General features: G+C 48.3%; 1 protein-coding gene across 5 annotated transcripts; it reads left to right on the top strand.

Annotated features, from left to right (window-relative positions):
* The first annotated feature begins 456 nt into the window (after positions 1-456).
* Positions 457-13,312, top strand: smarce1 (SWI/SNF related, matrix associated, actin dependent regulator of chromatin, subfamily e, member 1). 5 transcript variants are annotated; one of them, XM_027028130.2, is made up of 11 exons: positions 457-508; positions 1,649-1,701; positions 2,119-2,162; positions 2,666-2,770; positions 3,596-3,688; positions 4,343-4,474; positions 4,577-4,748; positions 11,215-11,387; positions 11,639-11,740; positions 12,046-12,274; positions 12,418-13,312. In XM_027028130.2, the coding sequence occupies exons 2-11, from the start codon at positions 1,695-1,697 to the stop codon at positions 12,636-12,638; spliced, it is 1,278 nt and encodes a 425-aa protein (XP_026883931.2). In that variant the 5' UTR covers positions 457-508; positions 1,649-1,694; the 3' UTR covers positions 12,639-13,312. The 5 variants fall into 5 exon arrangements, with proteins under 5 accessions (XP_026883931.2, XP_026883933.2, XP_026883932.2 ...); XM_027028132.2 differs by having other exon boundaries at positions 458-508; positions 3,596-3,676; XM_027028131.2 differs by having other exon boundaries at positions 458-508; positions 2,666-2,764.
* Positions 13,313-14,490: the final 1,178 nt, after the last annotated feature.

The following is a 14,490-nucleotide window of genomic DNA, read 5'->3' on the forward strand; positions in this document are numbered from 1 at the left end:
ACAGGACAATTAAACATTTCGATCGAGACTTGAAATATGTCCCATAGCAACAGAAGGAGCACGTTCCCCTTAAAACCACCGTTAGCAGGGCACAGCAAATTCAAACCTGAATTATCTCATGCGTCAAAGCATCCAATTTTAAGACATGATGTGTTACTGACAGATTTATTTTGTTTATTATTTCGGCTGGTTGGTTTTTAAATAGCTAGCTAGCCAATTAGGCCATAAAAGCGTAATAGTGAAATTATTTTTCATGCTCTAAATGATGCTGCTAGTTTACACGTTAGCACTACGCTATTATCTAATCGTTCGTTCGAGGGGTACGTTTAAATCAAGAATGAGCGTATCCGTGAACGCCTGGAGCGCAGCCAGCGTCGTCGCCGGTGCCTCCGTGTAGCTGCCACGTGCACGCACTAGAGGGCAGCACGGCGCTCGTGACCCCCGTCTAAATCGCGAGCGATGTGTCAGACGCTGGTGGCGCGTCGCTGAGGGAACAAAGAAGTCTTGGGTGAGTATTTGTAGGCGTCGTTTTTTCAGCCCCCCTTCGTTTATATATATTTTTTGAAAAATGTTGAACTGCCTTTTAGCGACATGCTGAGAAAACCAGCTCGTGATTCCAACTGTTTTTTTGCTCAGTAATGTTCGTTTATTTGCCCGCCTTTTTACAATGGTTGCGAGCTAACGTTAGCTGCCTAGCCTGTGCTGCTAGCAGGCTGCTATCCGGTAATCCGGTAAATGAACGGGACAGGCGGATTGTCCTACCAGGTTAACCATCTTGCTAATTGGCTACCGTTGGCTTTTCTTGCTTATATCTTGCGTATATGTTTTATACAGTAAAGCTACTACACTGTGCTAATCTGCCTACGGTATGTTTGTGAGTGAACTTTTGGTATGCTAACGTTAGATACCCAGCCATGTCGATGTGTCTCCATCGTGTGAAGAGCCTCCATTCATTGTTTGCCTGCATGTCAGCATTCAAACCGGTTCATGCTCACCAGTGTCCTCATACGGTCGCTATTTGACTGATGGCTAGGGTGTTCGGGTACATTAGATACTGCTGATATGATAGTTTCTATACAAGACTTTTTAAAAATAATCTGCCTAATCTCGCCCACGCTCGAAGGCCTCAAATATTAGCTAGTTAGCAATAGTTGAACAAGCTCGCTTGTTGGCTTTCTAGCAGCGCCGGGTGCTGATGTAGCTGAAGTTGTCTATTTTGCTACTGCTAACGCTAGCTGGCGTTTTTTCTTCTAATTTAAATGAATTTCTTATTCATTTAACAAATGTATACATTTGCTGGCTAGCTATCTTATCTAGCACTGGTCTTTACCGGGTATTTAGCCAGCTAGCTAACTAACTTTAATTTAGCTAGGTTAGCTAGCTACTTTGTGGGCTAGCGTGCTAGTTTGTGTGCTGGCTAACGTGTGATACCTCGCCAGCTGTGTAGTAGCTACGTTAGTTGTCACCAGCTGTGTAGTTTTGAATGACATTTGATTTTCGGATATGATATATGGTTGTTGTTCATATGGATTTATTTTTTGTCCCAAACCACCATACGAAGCATTGTCAGCGTGAGGGATTTTTATGTTCACTCTCAGCGACCGAGAAAGCATGCCTATTCGTCTAATAAATCTTTACCCTATTGCAGAACCAAATGATGGGGTTAGCCTGATATCCTCAATCCTACAAACAAGATGTCAAGTAAGGATACATTTCAACTAATTGTAATTTGACCACTACGTTTGTAGCCCCTACGATGCCACCCATCTGCGTCAAACATAGTGGCTTTACGTATAAATGTGGCATTCGACTGAAATTACTATCTGAATATCTGCATCCCTGTATATGAATCTTGCACTTTTTCTTGTTGAGCCCAATGTCAGATGCGACATAGATCATAAATGGGTGCACTAACACTAAAACTTTATCTGTCATTTGGGGAATAATGTGTTTTTAGATGTAACATTTATGACGGCCATTAAAGCGAAGTCCCTTTGAACTGACGCTGATGTGACGAATAAGTAGGCTTTAGTGCTGCTACTTGGACAAAGCCAAGCGGGTCATTCTGCAGCACAGCTCATTACAACCAATTAATTTCTCCCCTTCTTTCTCATGCAGAGCGGCCATCCTATGCCCCTCCCCCCACCCCAGCCCCCACAACAGTAAGTATTCCACAACATGCTGGTCATCCATAAACACCCCCCCCCCCCCAATCACCCCAAAACCTTAAGATACCCAGGTGCTTGTGGAGAGGGTTGCGGGAGGGTGACGGTTCCGTGGGCTGGTTGGAATGTTCTGGAATTCAGTTCCCAATATTCACCTTTATTGGGTGTCTAGACAATATTTGAAGAACATGGCTCTAGTTTGTGCTGTAAGCTCTGAGCCTTGCAGCATTTTATCATCTCATGGACTTTGACCAGGGCTGCCCCTCACATGCCTCCAATCCCCCTGGCTGGCCCACGTCTAGTGTCTGTGGCTTTGCTACAAATGGATATAGGACAGTCCAAGTTTGTGCTGCTATCAGAGATTGCTGCTTTTTGCATGTTTTACGCAAATCAAAAAAAGAAGCAGGATTCTCCTTTTCATTTTTATTTATTTTTTTTGTCCCTTCCTCCCTTGTTTGTGTCATTTCTCATTCGTGTTTTGTCTCATTTGTCTCCATCAGCAAATGCCCACCACCCCTGGGTTTGTGGGGTACAACCCATACAGCCATCTGGCCTACAACAACTACAGGCTGGGAGGGAACCCCGGCGGGAGCAACAGGGTAATGGTAGGACCGATACAAAACAGGGCTATAGCCCCAGCAGAGGAGAGAACCCCAGACCAGACACGCTAAGGCTAAACCAGCCAAGCTAGCCACTCGGATATCAATAATATGATACGTTTGCTGTTCTATTCAGTAGATTGATTTCGTAGGTTGGAGAAGGATCATTTGGGTAGACGAAGGGTTCGTGTCACTGGTAGCACTAGTGGCTTCCATTTTCTTTCTATACTTCTGTAAAATCGGTCACTCCTCCCCACCCCACAGGGTATTGGCTCTCTCTCTCTCTCTCTCTCTCTCTCTCTCTCTCTCTCTCTCTCTCTCTCTCTCTCTCTCTCTCTCTCTCTCTGATTTGGTTTTCAGAAGTACTCCCCTCCCTCTGTCAGTCATCCTGTCTCTTCATTCTGCACGACTGCTAATGCCCGTGGGCTTGCATGGCTCATCGTGCCGGTGTCAGGCAGCAGAGCAGAGCCGGTTGCTTGGCTCAGGTGTTCAGCGTCTGCAGCTGTTGGCTGGTTCTGCACGTTCACCTAGTGGCAGCTTAGAATACCACACACACCATCAAAGGCAGTCCATTTGTCTTTGAAATGCATTTAAAACTATGCATGGATGTCAGTCAGTGAAGAGAAAATGCTCCCTCTTTGCTGGATTTGGTCCGTTAGATATGTCCCCTTGTCCAATCAGGTCACGCCGTCCTCATTTTTCAGTTGTGTGCTTTCCTTGTACCTCTCCTTACTCATAGTCCTCCATTGCTGTGGTCCCCTCGTGCTGCATCACCCCCTGGTTGGACACTAACCGCCTCTGTGGGCTTTTCTCTCCTCCTCTCTCCCCCAGAACTCCTCAGGGATCACTGTTCCCAAGCCCCCGAAACCGCCTGACAAGCCTCTGATGCCCTACATGCGGTATAGCCGGAAGGTAAGCAGGAAGGTAAGACACCCACGGTGTCTGCTTTTGCTGCTTGTTCTGAGAGACTGTCACTCACAGCCGGATCAGGTTGAGAGCCTTCAGGAACCTGCCACGCTCCCCACCGGTAGGTGGTACGGTCCGTCAGCACCCGTTAAATCCAGCTTTCTTAGATGGCCACACATTGAAAGTGCACCACTTAAGCTGGTGCTTAATCAAAATAAAAATTGGTTTCGGCTTCTCACGCCCTTTGTATATTAACGGTGGGTTTAATGCACCAAATGAAAATACTGTAGATAGTAGTCTGTGAGTGCTTTGGCCCAAAAGAACTGCAATGTTAATATGGTCTGAATTATTAGAACAGCTAATTGAAGTGATGAGCACTCCTCACTCTTTTGAAGTGACATTTGGGGGGGGGGGGGGGCGGCGGTTCCTCCCACTTCACTAACGGTGAGGGGGGGCTGGAAACGCAAACCATTCCACTTATAGGTGGCTGGTCGTACAGAGTTTTGTTTTTTTTTTCCCCCAGCCCCTCCCCATTTCCAAAGTGTCATCGCTGTGGTCAGCGTGTCCCCTTTCTCTTTGGCTGAAGAGCTGCCCCATGGAGCTCTGGTGGTCTCTTCCCAGCCCGTCAGGCCCCTGCCATGTCTGACTCTCCTCCTTTCTTCCCTGTCTTAGGTGTGGGACCAAGTAAAAGCCTCCAACCCGGATCTGAAGCTATGGGAGATTGGGAAGATTATCGGTGGCATGTGGAGGGACCTCACTGATGAGGAGAAGCAGGATTACTTAAACGAGTATGAAGCTGAGAAGGTCAGTGAGGGGTGGGGGCAGAAAGGGGAGGGGCTTAAGAAATTTGGTGGCTTTCCTTAACTCGAGCTGACTGATTGCGCTCCTTCTGCTCTTTGTCCCCAGATTGAATATAATGACTCTCTGAAGGCCTACCACAACTCTCCAGCTTATCTAGCCTACGTAAACGCCAAGAACCGCGCAGAGGCCGCTCTGGAGGAGGAGAGCAGACAGAGGCAGTCTCGGCTGGACAAAGGCGAACCCTACATGAGTATCCAACCCGCTGAGGACCCTGACGGTGAGGCCTCCTAACTCTAGAGTCTGTGGGTGCGAATATGACAGCACGTCATCTAGAGATTTTCATGGGTCATAAGTGTATATTGGTGGTGTTGAAGCTTCTGTATTACCCAGGGTGTTTCTCCCCCCCCCCCCCTTCTTTTTCTTGCTGCAAAATATTGGAGACGTCCCCTGCCTCCTTTTGCAATTTGTAGACTGGTCTCTTTAGACTTTGAATGGTCTATATGTAGAGTGGCTGAGTGGTCCAAGCTGTGTAAACTACGACTGGCATCTCTGTAGATGAACATGTGTGTACACTGATGTTACTGTGTGTGGACTGACCGGTTGGTCTGTGTGTGTGTGTGTACACTGATCGGTTGGTCTGTGTGTGTGTGTGTACACTGATCGGTTGGTCTGTGTGTGTGTGTACACTGATCGGTTGGTCTGTGTGTGTGTGTACACTGATCGGTTGGTCTGTGTGTGTGTGTGTACACTGATCGGTTGGTCTGTGTGTGTGTGTGTACACTGATCGGTTGGTCTGTGTGTGTGTGTGTACACTGATCGGTTGGTCTGTGTGTGTGTGTGTACACTGATCGGTTGGTCTGTGTGTGTGTGTGTACACTGATCGGTTGGTCTGTGTGTGTGTGTGTACACTGATCGGTTGGTCTGTGTGTGTGTGTGTACACTGATCGGTTGGTCTGTGTGTGTGTGTGTACACTGATCGGTTGGTCTGTGTGTGTGTGTGTACACTGATCGGTTGGTCTGTGTGTGTGTGTGTACACTGATCGGTTGGTGTGTGTGTGTGTGTGTTCACTGATCGGTTGGTCTGTGTGTGTGTGTGTACACTGATCGGTTGGTCTGTGTGTGTGTGTGTACACTGATCGGTTGGTCTGTGTGTGTGTGTGTACACTGATCGGTTGGTCTGTGTGTGTGTGTGTGTACACTGATCGGTTGGTCTGTGTGTGTGTGTGTGTACACTGATCGGTTGGTCTGTGTGTGTGTGTGTACACTGATCGGTTGGTCTGTGTGTGTGTGTGTACACTGATCGGTTGGTCTGTGTGTGTGTGTGTGTACACTGATCGGTTGGTCTGTGTGTGTGTGTGTACACTGATCGGTTGGTCTGTGTGTGTGTGTGTACACTGATCGGTTGGTCTGTGTGTGTGTGTGTACACTGATCGGTTGGTCTGTGTGTGTGTGTGTACACTGATCGGTTGGTCTGTGTGTGTGTGTGTACACTGATCGGTTGGTCTGTGTGTGTGTGTGTACACTGATCGGTTGGTCTGTGTGTGTGTGTGTACACTGATCGGTTGGTCTGTGTGTGTGTGTGTACACTGATCGGTTGGTCTGTGTGTGTGTGTGTACACTGATCGGTTGGTCTGTGTGTGTGTGTGTACACTGATCGGTTGGTCTGTGTGTGTGTGTGTACACTGATCGGTTGGTCTGTGTGTGTGTGTGTACACTGATCGGTTGGTCTGTGTGTGTGTGTGTACACTGATCGGTTGGTCTGTGTGTGTGTGTGTACACTGATCGGTTGGTCTGTGTGTGTGTGTGTACACTGATCGGTTGGTCTGTGTGTGTGTGTGTACACTGATCGGTTGGTCTGTGTGTGTGTGTGTACACTGATCGGTTGGTCTGTGTGTGTGTGTGTACACTGATCGGTTGGTCTGTGTGTGTGTGTGTACACTGATCGGTTGGTCTGTGTGTGTGTGTGTACACTGATCGGTTGGTCTGTGTGTGTGTGTGTGTACACTGATCGGTTGGTCTGTGTGTGTGTGTGTACACTGATCGGTTGGTCTGTGTGTGTGTGTGTACACTGATCGGTTGGTCTGTGTGTGTGTGTGTACACTGATCGGTTGGTCTGTGTGTGTGTGTGTGTACACTGATCGGTTGGTCTGTGTGTGTGTGTGTGTACACTGATCGGTTGGTCTGTGTGTGTGTGTGTACACTGATCGGTTGGTCTGTGTGTGTGTGTGTACACTGATCGGTTGGTCTGTGTGTGTGTGTGTACACTGAGCGGGTGGTCTGTGTGTGTGTGTGTACACTGATCGGTTGGTCTGTGTGTGTGTGTGTACACTGATCGGTTGGTCTGTGTGTGTGTGTGTACACTGATCGGTTGGTCTGTGTGTGTGTGTGTACACTGATCGGTTGGTCTGTGTGTGTGTGTGTACACTGATCGGTTGGTCTGTGTGTGTGTGTGTACACTGATCGGTTGGTCTGTGTGTGTGTGTGTACACTGATCGGTTGGTCTGTGTGTGTGTGTGTACACTGATCGGTTGGTCTGTGTGTGTGTGTGTACACTGATCGGTTGGTCTGTGTGTGTGTGTGTACACTGATCGGTTGGTCTGTGTGTGTGTGTGTACACTGATCGGTTGGTCTGTGTGTGTGTGTGTACACTGATCGGTTGGTCTGTGTGTGTGTGTGTACACTGATCGGTTGGTCTGTGTGTGTGTGTGTACACTGATCGGTTGGTCTGTGTGTGTGTGTACACTGATCGGTTGGTCTGTGTGTGTGTGTACACTGATCGGTTGGTCTGTGTGTGTGTGTACACTGATCGGTTGGTCTGTGTGTGTGTGTACACTGATCGGTTGGTCTGTGTGTGTGTGTGGACTGACCGGTTGGTCTGTGTGTGTGTGTGTGTACACACTGATGTTACTGTGTGTGGACTGACCGGTTGGTCTGTGTGTGTGTGTGTGTACACACTGATGTTACTGTGTGTGGACTGACCGGTTGGTCTGTGTGTGTGTGTGTACACACTGATGTTACTGTGTGTGGACTGACCGGTTGGTCTGTGTGTGTGTGTGTACACACTGATGTTACTGTGTGTGGACTGACCGGTTGGTCTGTGTGTGTGTGTGTGTGTGTACACACTGATGTTACTGTGTGTGGACTGACCGGTTGGTCTGTGTGTGTGTGTGTGTACACACTGATGTTACTGTGTGTGGACTGACCGGTTGGTCTGTGTGTGTGTGTGTGTGTACACACTGATGTTACTGTGTGTGGACTGACCGGTTGGTCTGTGTGTGTGTGTGTGTACACACTGATGTTACTGTGTGTGGACTGACCGGTTGGTCTGTGTGTGTGTGTGTACACACTGATGTTACTGTGTGTGGACTGACCGGTTGGTCTGTGTGTGTGTGTGTGTACACACTGATGTTACTGTGTGTGGACTGACCGGTTGGTCTGTCTGTGTGTGTGTGTACACACTGATGTTACTGTGTGTGGACTGACCGGTTGGTCTGTCTGTGTGTGTGTGTGTGTGTGTGTGTGTGTGTGTGTGTACACACTGATGTTACTGTGTGTGGACTGACCGGTTGGTCTGTGTGTGTGTGTGTGTGTGTGTACACACTGATGTTACTGTGTGTGGACTGACCGGTTGGTCTGTGTGTGTGTGTGTGTACACACTGATGTTACTGTGTGTGGACTGACCGGTTGGTCTGTGTGTGTGTGTGTGTACACACTGATGTTACTGTGTGTGGACTGACCGGTTGGTCTGTGTGTGTGTGTGTACACACTGATGTTACTGTGTGTGGACTGACCGGTTGGTCTGTGTGTGTGTGTGTGTACACACTGATGTTACTGTGTGTGGACTGACCGGTTGGTCTGTCTGTGTGTGTGTGTACACACTGATGTTACTGTGTGTGGACTGACCGGTTGGTCTGTCTGTGTGTGTGTGTGTGTGTGTGTGTGTGTGTGTGTGTGTACACACTGATGTTACTGTGTGTGGACTGACCGGTTGGTCTGTCTGTGTGTGTGTGTGTGTACACACTGATGTTACTGTGTGTGGACTGACCGGTTGGTCTGTCTGTGTGTGTGTGTGTGTGTACACACTGATGTTACTGTGTGTGGACTGACCGGTTGGTCTGTCTGTGTGTGTGTGTGTACACACTGATGTTACTGTGTGTGGACTGACCGGTTGGTCTGTCTGTGTGTGTGTGTGTGTGTACACACTGATCGGTTGGTCTGTCTGTCTGTGTGTGTGTACACACTGATGTTACTGTGTGTGGATTGACCGGTTGGTCTGTGTGTGTGTGTGTGTGTACACACTGATGTTACTGTGTGTGGACTGACCGGTTGGTCTGTGTGTGTGTGTGTGTACACACTGATGTTACTGTGTGTGGACTGACCGGTTGGTCTGTGTGTGTGTGTGTGTACACACTGATGTTACTGTGTGTGGACTGACCGGTTGGTCTGTGTGTGTGTGTGTGTACACACTGATGTTACTGTGTGTGGACTGACCGGTTGGTCTGTGTGTGTGTGTGTGTACACACTGATGTTACTGTGTGTGGACTGACCGGTTGGTCTGTGTGTGTGTGTGTGTACACACTGATGTTACTGTGTGTGGACTGACCGGTTGGTCTGTCTGTGTGTGTGTGTACACACTGATGTTACTGTGTGTGGACTGACCGGTTGGTCTGTCTGTGTGTGTGTGTACACACTGATGTTACTGTGTGTGGACTGACCGGTTGGTCTGTCTGTGTGTGTGTGTGTGTGTACACACTGATGTTACTGTGTGTGGACTGACCGGTTGGTCTGTCTGTGTGTGTGTGTGTGTGTGTACACACTGATGTTACTGTGTGTGGACTGACCGGTTGGTCTGTCTGTGTGTGTGTGTGTGTGTGTGTGTGTGTGTGTGTGTGTGTACACACTGATGTTACTGTGTGTGGACTGACCGGTTGGTCTGTCTGTGTGTGTGTGTGTGTACACACTGATGTTACTGTGTGTGGACTGACCGGTTGGTCTGTCTGTGTGTGTGTGTGTGTGTACACACTGATCGGTTGGTCTGTCTGTCTGTGTGTGTGTACACACTGATGTTACTGTGTGTGGACTGACCGGTTGGTCTGTGTGTACACACTGATGTTACTGTGTGTGGACTGACCGGTTGGTCTGTGTGTACACACTGATGTTACTGTGTGTGGACTGACCGGTTGGTCTGTGTGTGTGTGTGTGTACACACTGATGTTACTGTGTGTGGACTGACCGGTTGGTCTGTGTGTGTCTGTGTACACACTGATGTTACTGTGTGTGGACTGACCGGTTGGTCTGTGTGTGTGTGTGTGTGTACACACTGATGTTGCTGTGTGTGGACTGACCGGTTGGTCTGTGTGTGTGTGTGTGTACACACTGATGTTACTGTGTGTGGACTGACCGGTTGGTCTGTGTGTGTGTGTGTACACACTGATGTTACTGTGTGTGGACTGACCGGTTGGTCTGTGTGTGTGTGTGTGTGTGTGTGTGTGTGTGTGTGTGTACACACTGATGTTACTGTGTGTGGACTGACCGGTTGGTCTGTGTGTGTGTGTGTGTACACACTGATGTTACTGTGTGTGGACTGACCGGTTGGTCTGTGTGTGTGTGTGTGTGTGTGTGTGTATACACACTGATGTTACTGTGTGTGGACTGACCGGTTGGTCTGTGTGTGTGTACACACTGATGTTACTGTGTGTGGACTGACCGGTTGGTCTGTCTCTGTGTGTGTGTGTGTGTGTGTGTGTGTGTGTGTGTGTGTGTGTGTGTGTGTACACACTGATGTTACTGTGTGTGGATTGACCGGTTGGTCTGTGTGTGTGTGTGTACACACTGATGTTACTGTGTGTGGACTGACCGGTTGGTCTGTGTGTGTGTGTGTGTGTGTGTGTGTGTGTGTGTGTGTGTACACACTGATGTTACTGTGTGTGGACTGACCGGTTGGTCTGTGTGTGTGTGTGTGTGTACACACTGATGTTACTGTGTGTGGACTGACCGGTTGGTCTGTGTGTGTGTGTGTGTACACACTGATGTTACTGTGTGTGGACTGACCGGTTGGTCTGTGTGTGTGTGTGTGTGTGTGTGTGTGTACACACTGATGTTACTGTGTGTGGACTGACCGGTTGGTCTGTGTGTGTGTGTGTGTACACACTGATGTTACTGTGTGTGGACTGACCGGTTGGTCTGTGTGTGTGTGTGTGTGTGTACACACTGATGTTACTGTGTGTGGACTGACCGGTTGGTCTGTCTGTGTGTGTGTGTGTGTGTGTGTACACACTGATGTTACTGTGTGTGGACTGACCGGTTGGTGTGTGTGTGTGTGTGTGTGTGTGTGTGTGTGTGTGTGTATGTACACACTGATGTTACTGTGTGTGGACTGACCGGTTGGTCTGTGTGTGTACACACTGATGTTACTGTGTGTGGACTGACCGGTTGGTCTGTGTGTGTGTGTGTGTGTGTGTGTGTACACACTGATCGGTTGGTCTGTGTGTGTGTGTGTGTGTGTGTGTGTACACACTGATGTTACTGTGTGTGGACTGACCGGTTGGTCTGTGTGTGTGTGTGTGTGTGTGTGTGTGTGTACACACTGATGTTACTGTGTGTGGACTGACCGGTTGGTCTGTGTGTGTGTGTGTGTACACACTGATGTTACTGTGTGTGGACTGACCGGTTGGTCTGTGTGTGTGTGTGTGTACACACTGATGTTACTGTGTGGACTGACCGGTTGGTCTGTGTGTTTGAAGACTATGACGATGGCTTCTCCATGAAGCACACGGCAGCAGCTCGTTTCCAGAGGAACCACCGGCTAATAAGTGACATCCTGAGTGAGGTGGTGGTTCCAGATGTACGCTCTGTGGTCACCACCGCACGCATGCAGGTGCTCAAACGACAGGTCCAGTCCCTCATGGTGCATCAGGTAGGCTTGCACGCACACACGTGTGCGTACAACCCCCGCAGGTCTTAGGCCTTAAACAACAAATACTTAAAACAACCCCAATTCAAGCACTTGAATTCTTAAAAGTAGTTTATTTAAAACACTAAGTAGTAAACATGACCCAGAGAAAAGGAAGTCTCATAATTTCAAAGTGTTCTGTCAGTGTGTTGTGTGCGCACAAAGTTCTTTCTTTATGATTTGTGGTTTGAATGATACCTGCCTTGTTTCTCCAGAGAAAACTGGAGGCAGAGCTGCTCCAGATAGAGGATCGCCATCAGGAGAAGAAGAGAAGGTTTCTGGAGTCCACCGAGTCCTTCAATAATGAACTGAAGCGGGTACGAATACCTTTAGTTTGTCGCTGCTCATACTGGTGACCTTTTTTTTTTCTCTAGTAATTTTGACAACAGATGTAAGCAAACTGTTTGTTAATAGCAGCATGTGTGTTCATTGTGTAAGGACTCAGTAGTTCTGCTCTACCACACAGAAAACTGGTATGTAACGTTCTCTGAATCCTGCAAATAAATGAGGATGTATTACCTTTTGCTTAGGTTGCATGTACATTTTGCATTATAAAAGTTGTGAAGAGTAACTTTGCATGTATGAAAACGTGTGTGTGTGTGTGTGTGTGTGTGTACCATAGCTGTGCAGTCTGAAGGTGGAGGTGGACATGGAGAAGCTGACTGCGGAAATGGCAGCGGCCGAGGAGGCGGCTCGGCGGCGGGTGGAAGAGCGTGAACGCGAGGCGGCGGAGCAGGCGGAGCGAGCAGCCCAGGAGGAGCAGCAGGGTTCCAGTGGCTCCACCCACCCCGACAGCAGCGCCAGCTCTGAGCCCAAAGATCAGCAGGACAAAGCCAGTCCTATGGAGACAGGTCAGTAGTCCAGCCTGGGTATGCTCTAGTGAGAACACTTCACATACTGTCTTTCTGAACGTCTCTCTCTCTCTCTCTCTCTCCTGTCCCCTTTTAATTTTCTTTCTCTCCATCTGTCCCTCTCCATCGTCCCTGCCCCGCAGACGAGGCTCCCACAGAAGTGTCTGAAGGGACCCAGGAGTCTGAGGAGAGGCCTACGGTGGCCACTGCAGAAAAACCAGCATCGATTGACCCAGCAGAGGGCGCTACAGACGAGGGCACAAGTGACAGCACCGCACCCTCGGAGAGCAGCACGGGGCCGCCGGCTGAAGCTCCGCCCTCTGACCCTGCGTCAGAGGAACGACCTCTAGCCCCACCTCAGTGAGGAGGAGCCACGGCCTCCTTCCTTGCTCCACCCACACGCCATCTTGCCCCAACATGAAATGAAAGTCAAGGCAACCCTCCCTCTCTAACACAACCACTGTTTTTGCGCAGACGTGAAGCTCTGCAGAGGCACTCTGCTAGCAGGCAGGTGTGTAGTGGCCCGACCTTTTTATTAAACGACTACTGCAGATTGTTGGAAGAGCTCATCACCCCCTGCTGTACTGCAGCTCTCCAGTATGTGAGGAGAGAATTTCAATTCGGCGCATAAAATAATGAATCGGGTTCACCTGCTCCACTAAGACGACTCCGTGGAAGAGAGGAAATGCTGTCTGGATGTTTGCTTCTGATCACTCCTTCCTCCCTGCAGTGCCATTCTCATTTTATTTTTGCATTAATTTTTCTCACTTTTCTTTAATATAAATTTAGTTATGAGTAGAATGTGAGGTGTTAGTGGGTTTCAGCCTGTTTTGTCCCGCCCCCCCCTTTCCAGTTCCTAGTGGTCCTTCTGTCATAACACCTGTTCAGTTACATATCCCAGCAGATTAGACATGACGCGCAGTGAGCGTAGGTAGTCTTAACGGATCGTACTGTAGGCTTCCTCCTCACCTGTGGCAGTTTTGTATTGTTAAACTGTATTACCCAATAAAGTAATTTCTATGTCTGTTTGGAAATATGCATAGCATTCCTGTCATTTGTTGTACCAAATATTGGCTTTTATAGTTACTAAATGCAGTTGTATTATTGATGCTTTTAAACTTTTTTTTCTTTCTGATTTTAAGTTAAATCATCTTCTTGATCGGTAAACAGTTTGGGGTAACGAGGTACATGTATGGAAAAACAAACATTCTAGTTATTCCAATGCTAAAGCACTGCAGTGCACTTAATAGTTAAACTCAGTTATGTAGTGTGTTGTAAGATTTTGTTTAGTCTTAGTGTTGAGGTTACAAAGTGGTAATTTTTTTTAACCTGCAGCCAATTTCTATACAAGCATATTTGTATATGGAGGCGTCCTCTCACCTGTACAGGAAACGAAGCGGTGCAATCTTATGGTTACCGCAAGAGGGCGGTAAGAACAGTGAACCTGCTGCAGGTTCTCTCTGCATTCCCAGAATTTATTATTGTTTTTCTTGTTTAAAATGGTCATAATTTCCAAGACCTCCCAACACACTTTAGCCAGGTAGGCACTGATGACCTGGTTCAGGTGTATGATGGAGATTGAACGGAGCCTCTCTTGTGGACTTAACCTACATAAGCGCGAAAACGTTTTCTGCCAAGTAATTGCAATGGTTATTTTCAGAGGCCATGTAACACTTGCGGTATAAATAGAAAGGTAAGGTGGTCTATAAAGTGATTGTACCATTCTCACCGATACCGCCGCCTGCCCCCACGACGCAGAGGCTCGCGCGTGATTAGCCTCAGCCTTTACAGAGCGCGCGCCTAGGCAGTGGGCGGTGCTATTAGCTCACGAGAGCCGCCAGGTTTGCTCAGTCTCCACAGACGGCGTTCAGAAATGGACGCTCTTCGCTGCAGTTTTACGTTTGGCTCAGCGGTTGTGGCGAGTGGTCGAGTGTGGTCTGATGAAAACGGATGATAAAATGGCATGAAGCTGACCAGTTATCAGATCCCCTCCACGTGGATTTCCGATTGTTTAATTTTACGCCATGTGTCCCATCAGGTCTTTACTGAGAAACAAACACGGTGTGGTCGGGAGTTTCAAGGTCTTCTGATCTGCCGGCCTGTGCGTCCTTTTCATTTACTACAGTAGCAAGACTTCGTTTTTATTTTCGTGCTTTACATATATTTATCAAACAGAGCATTACCATGGCAACCACACTGGGAGGTGTTGAGGAAGT

The sequence above is a fragment of the Electrophorus electricus genome, chromosome 1, assembly GCF_013358815.1.
Source record: "Electrophorus electricus isolate fEleEle1 chromosome 1, fEleEle1.pri, whole genome shotgun sequence".
Classification (NCBI taxonomy): Eukaryota; Metazoa; Chordata; class Actinopteri; order Gymnotiformes; family Gymnotidae; genus Electrophorus; species Electrophorus electricus.

Excerpts from the sequence above, each read along its gene's own strand:
- smarce1 (XM_027028130.2), top strand. Across the intron at positions 11,741-12,045 it reads TCAATAATGAACTGAAGCGG|CTGTGCAGTCTGAAGGTGGA; the intron begins GTACGAATACCT and ends TGTGTACCATAG. Across the intron at positions 12,275-12,417 it reads AGCCAGTCCTATGGAGACAG|ACGAGGCTCCCACAGAAGTG; the intron begins GTCAGTAGTCCA and ends CCTGCCCCGCAG.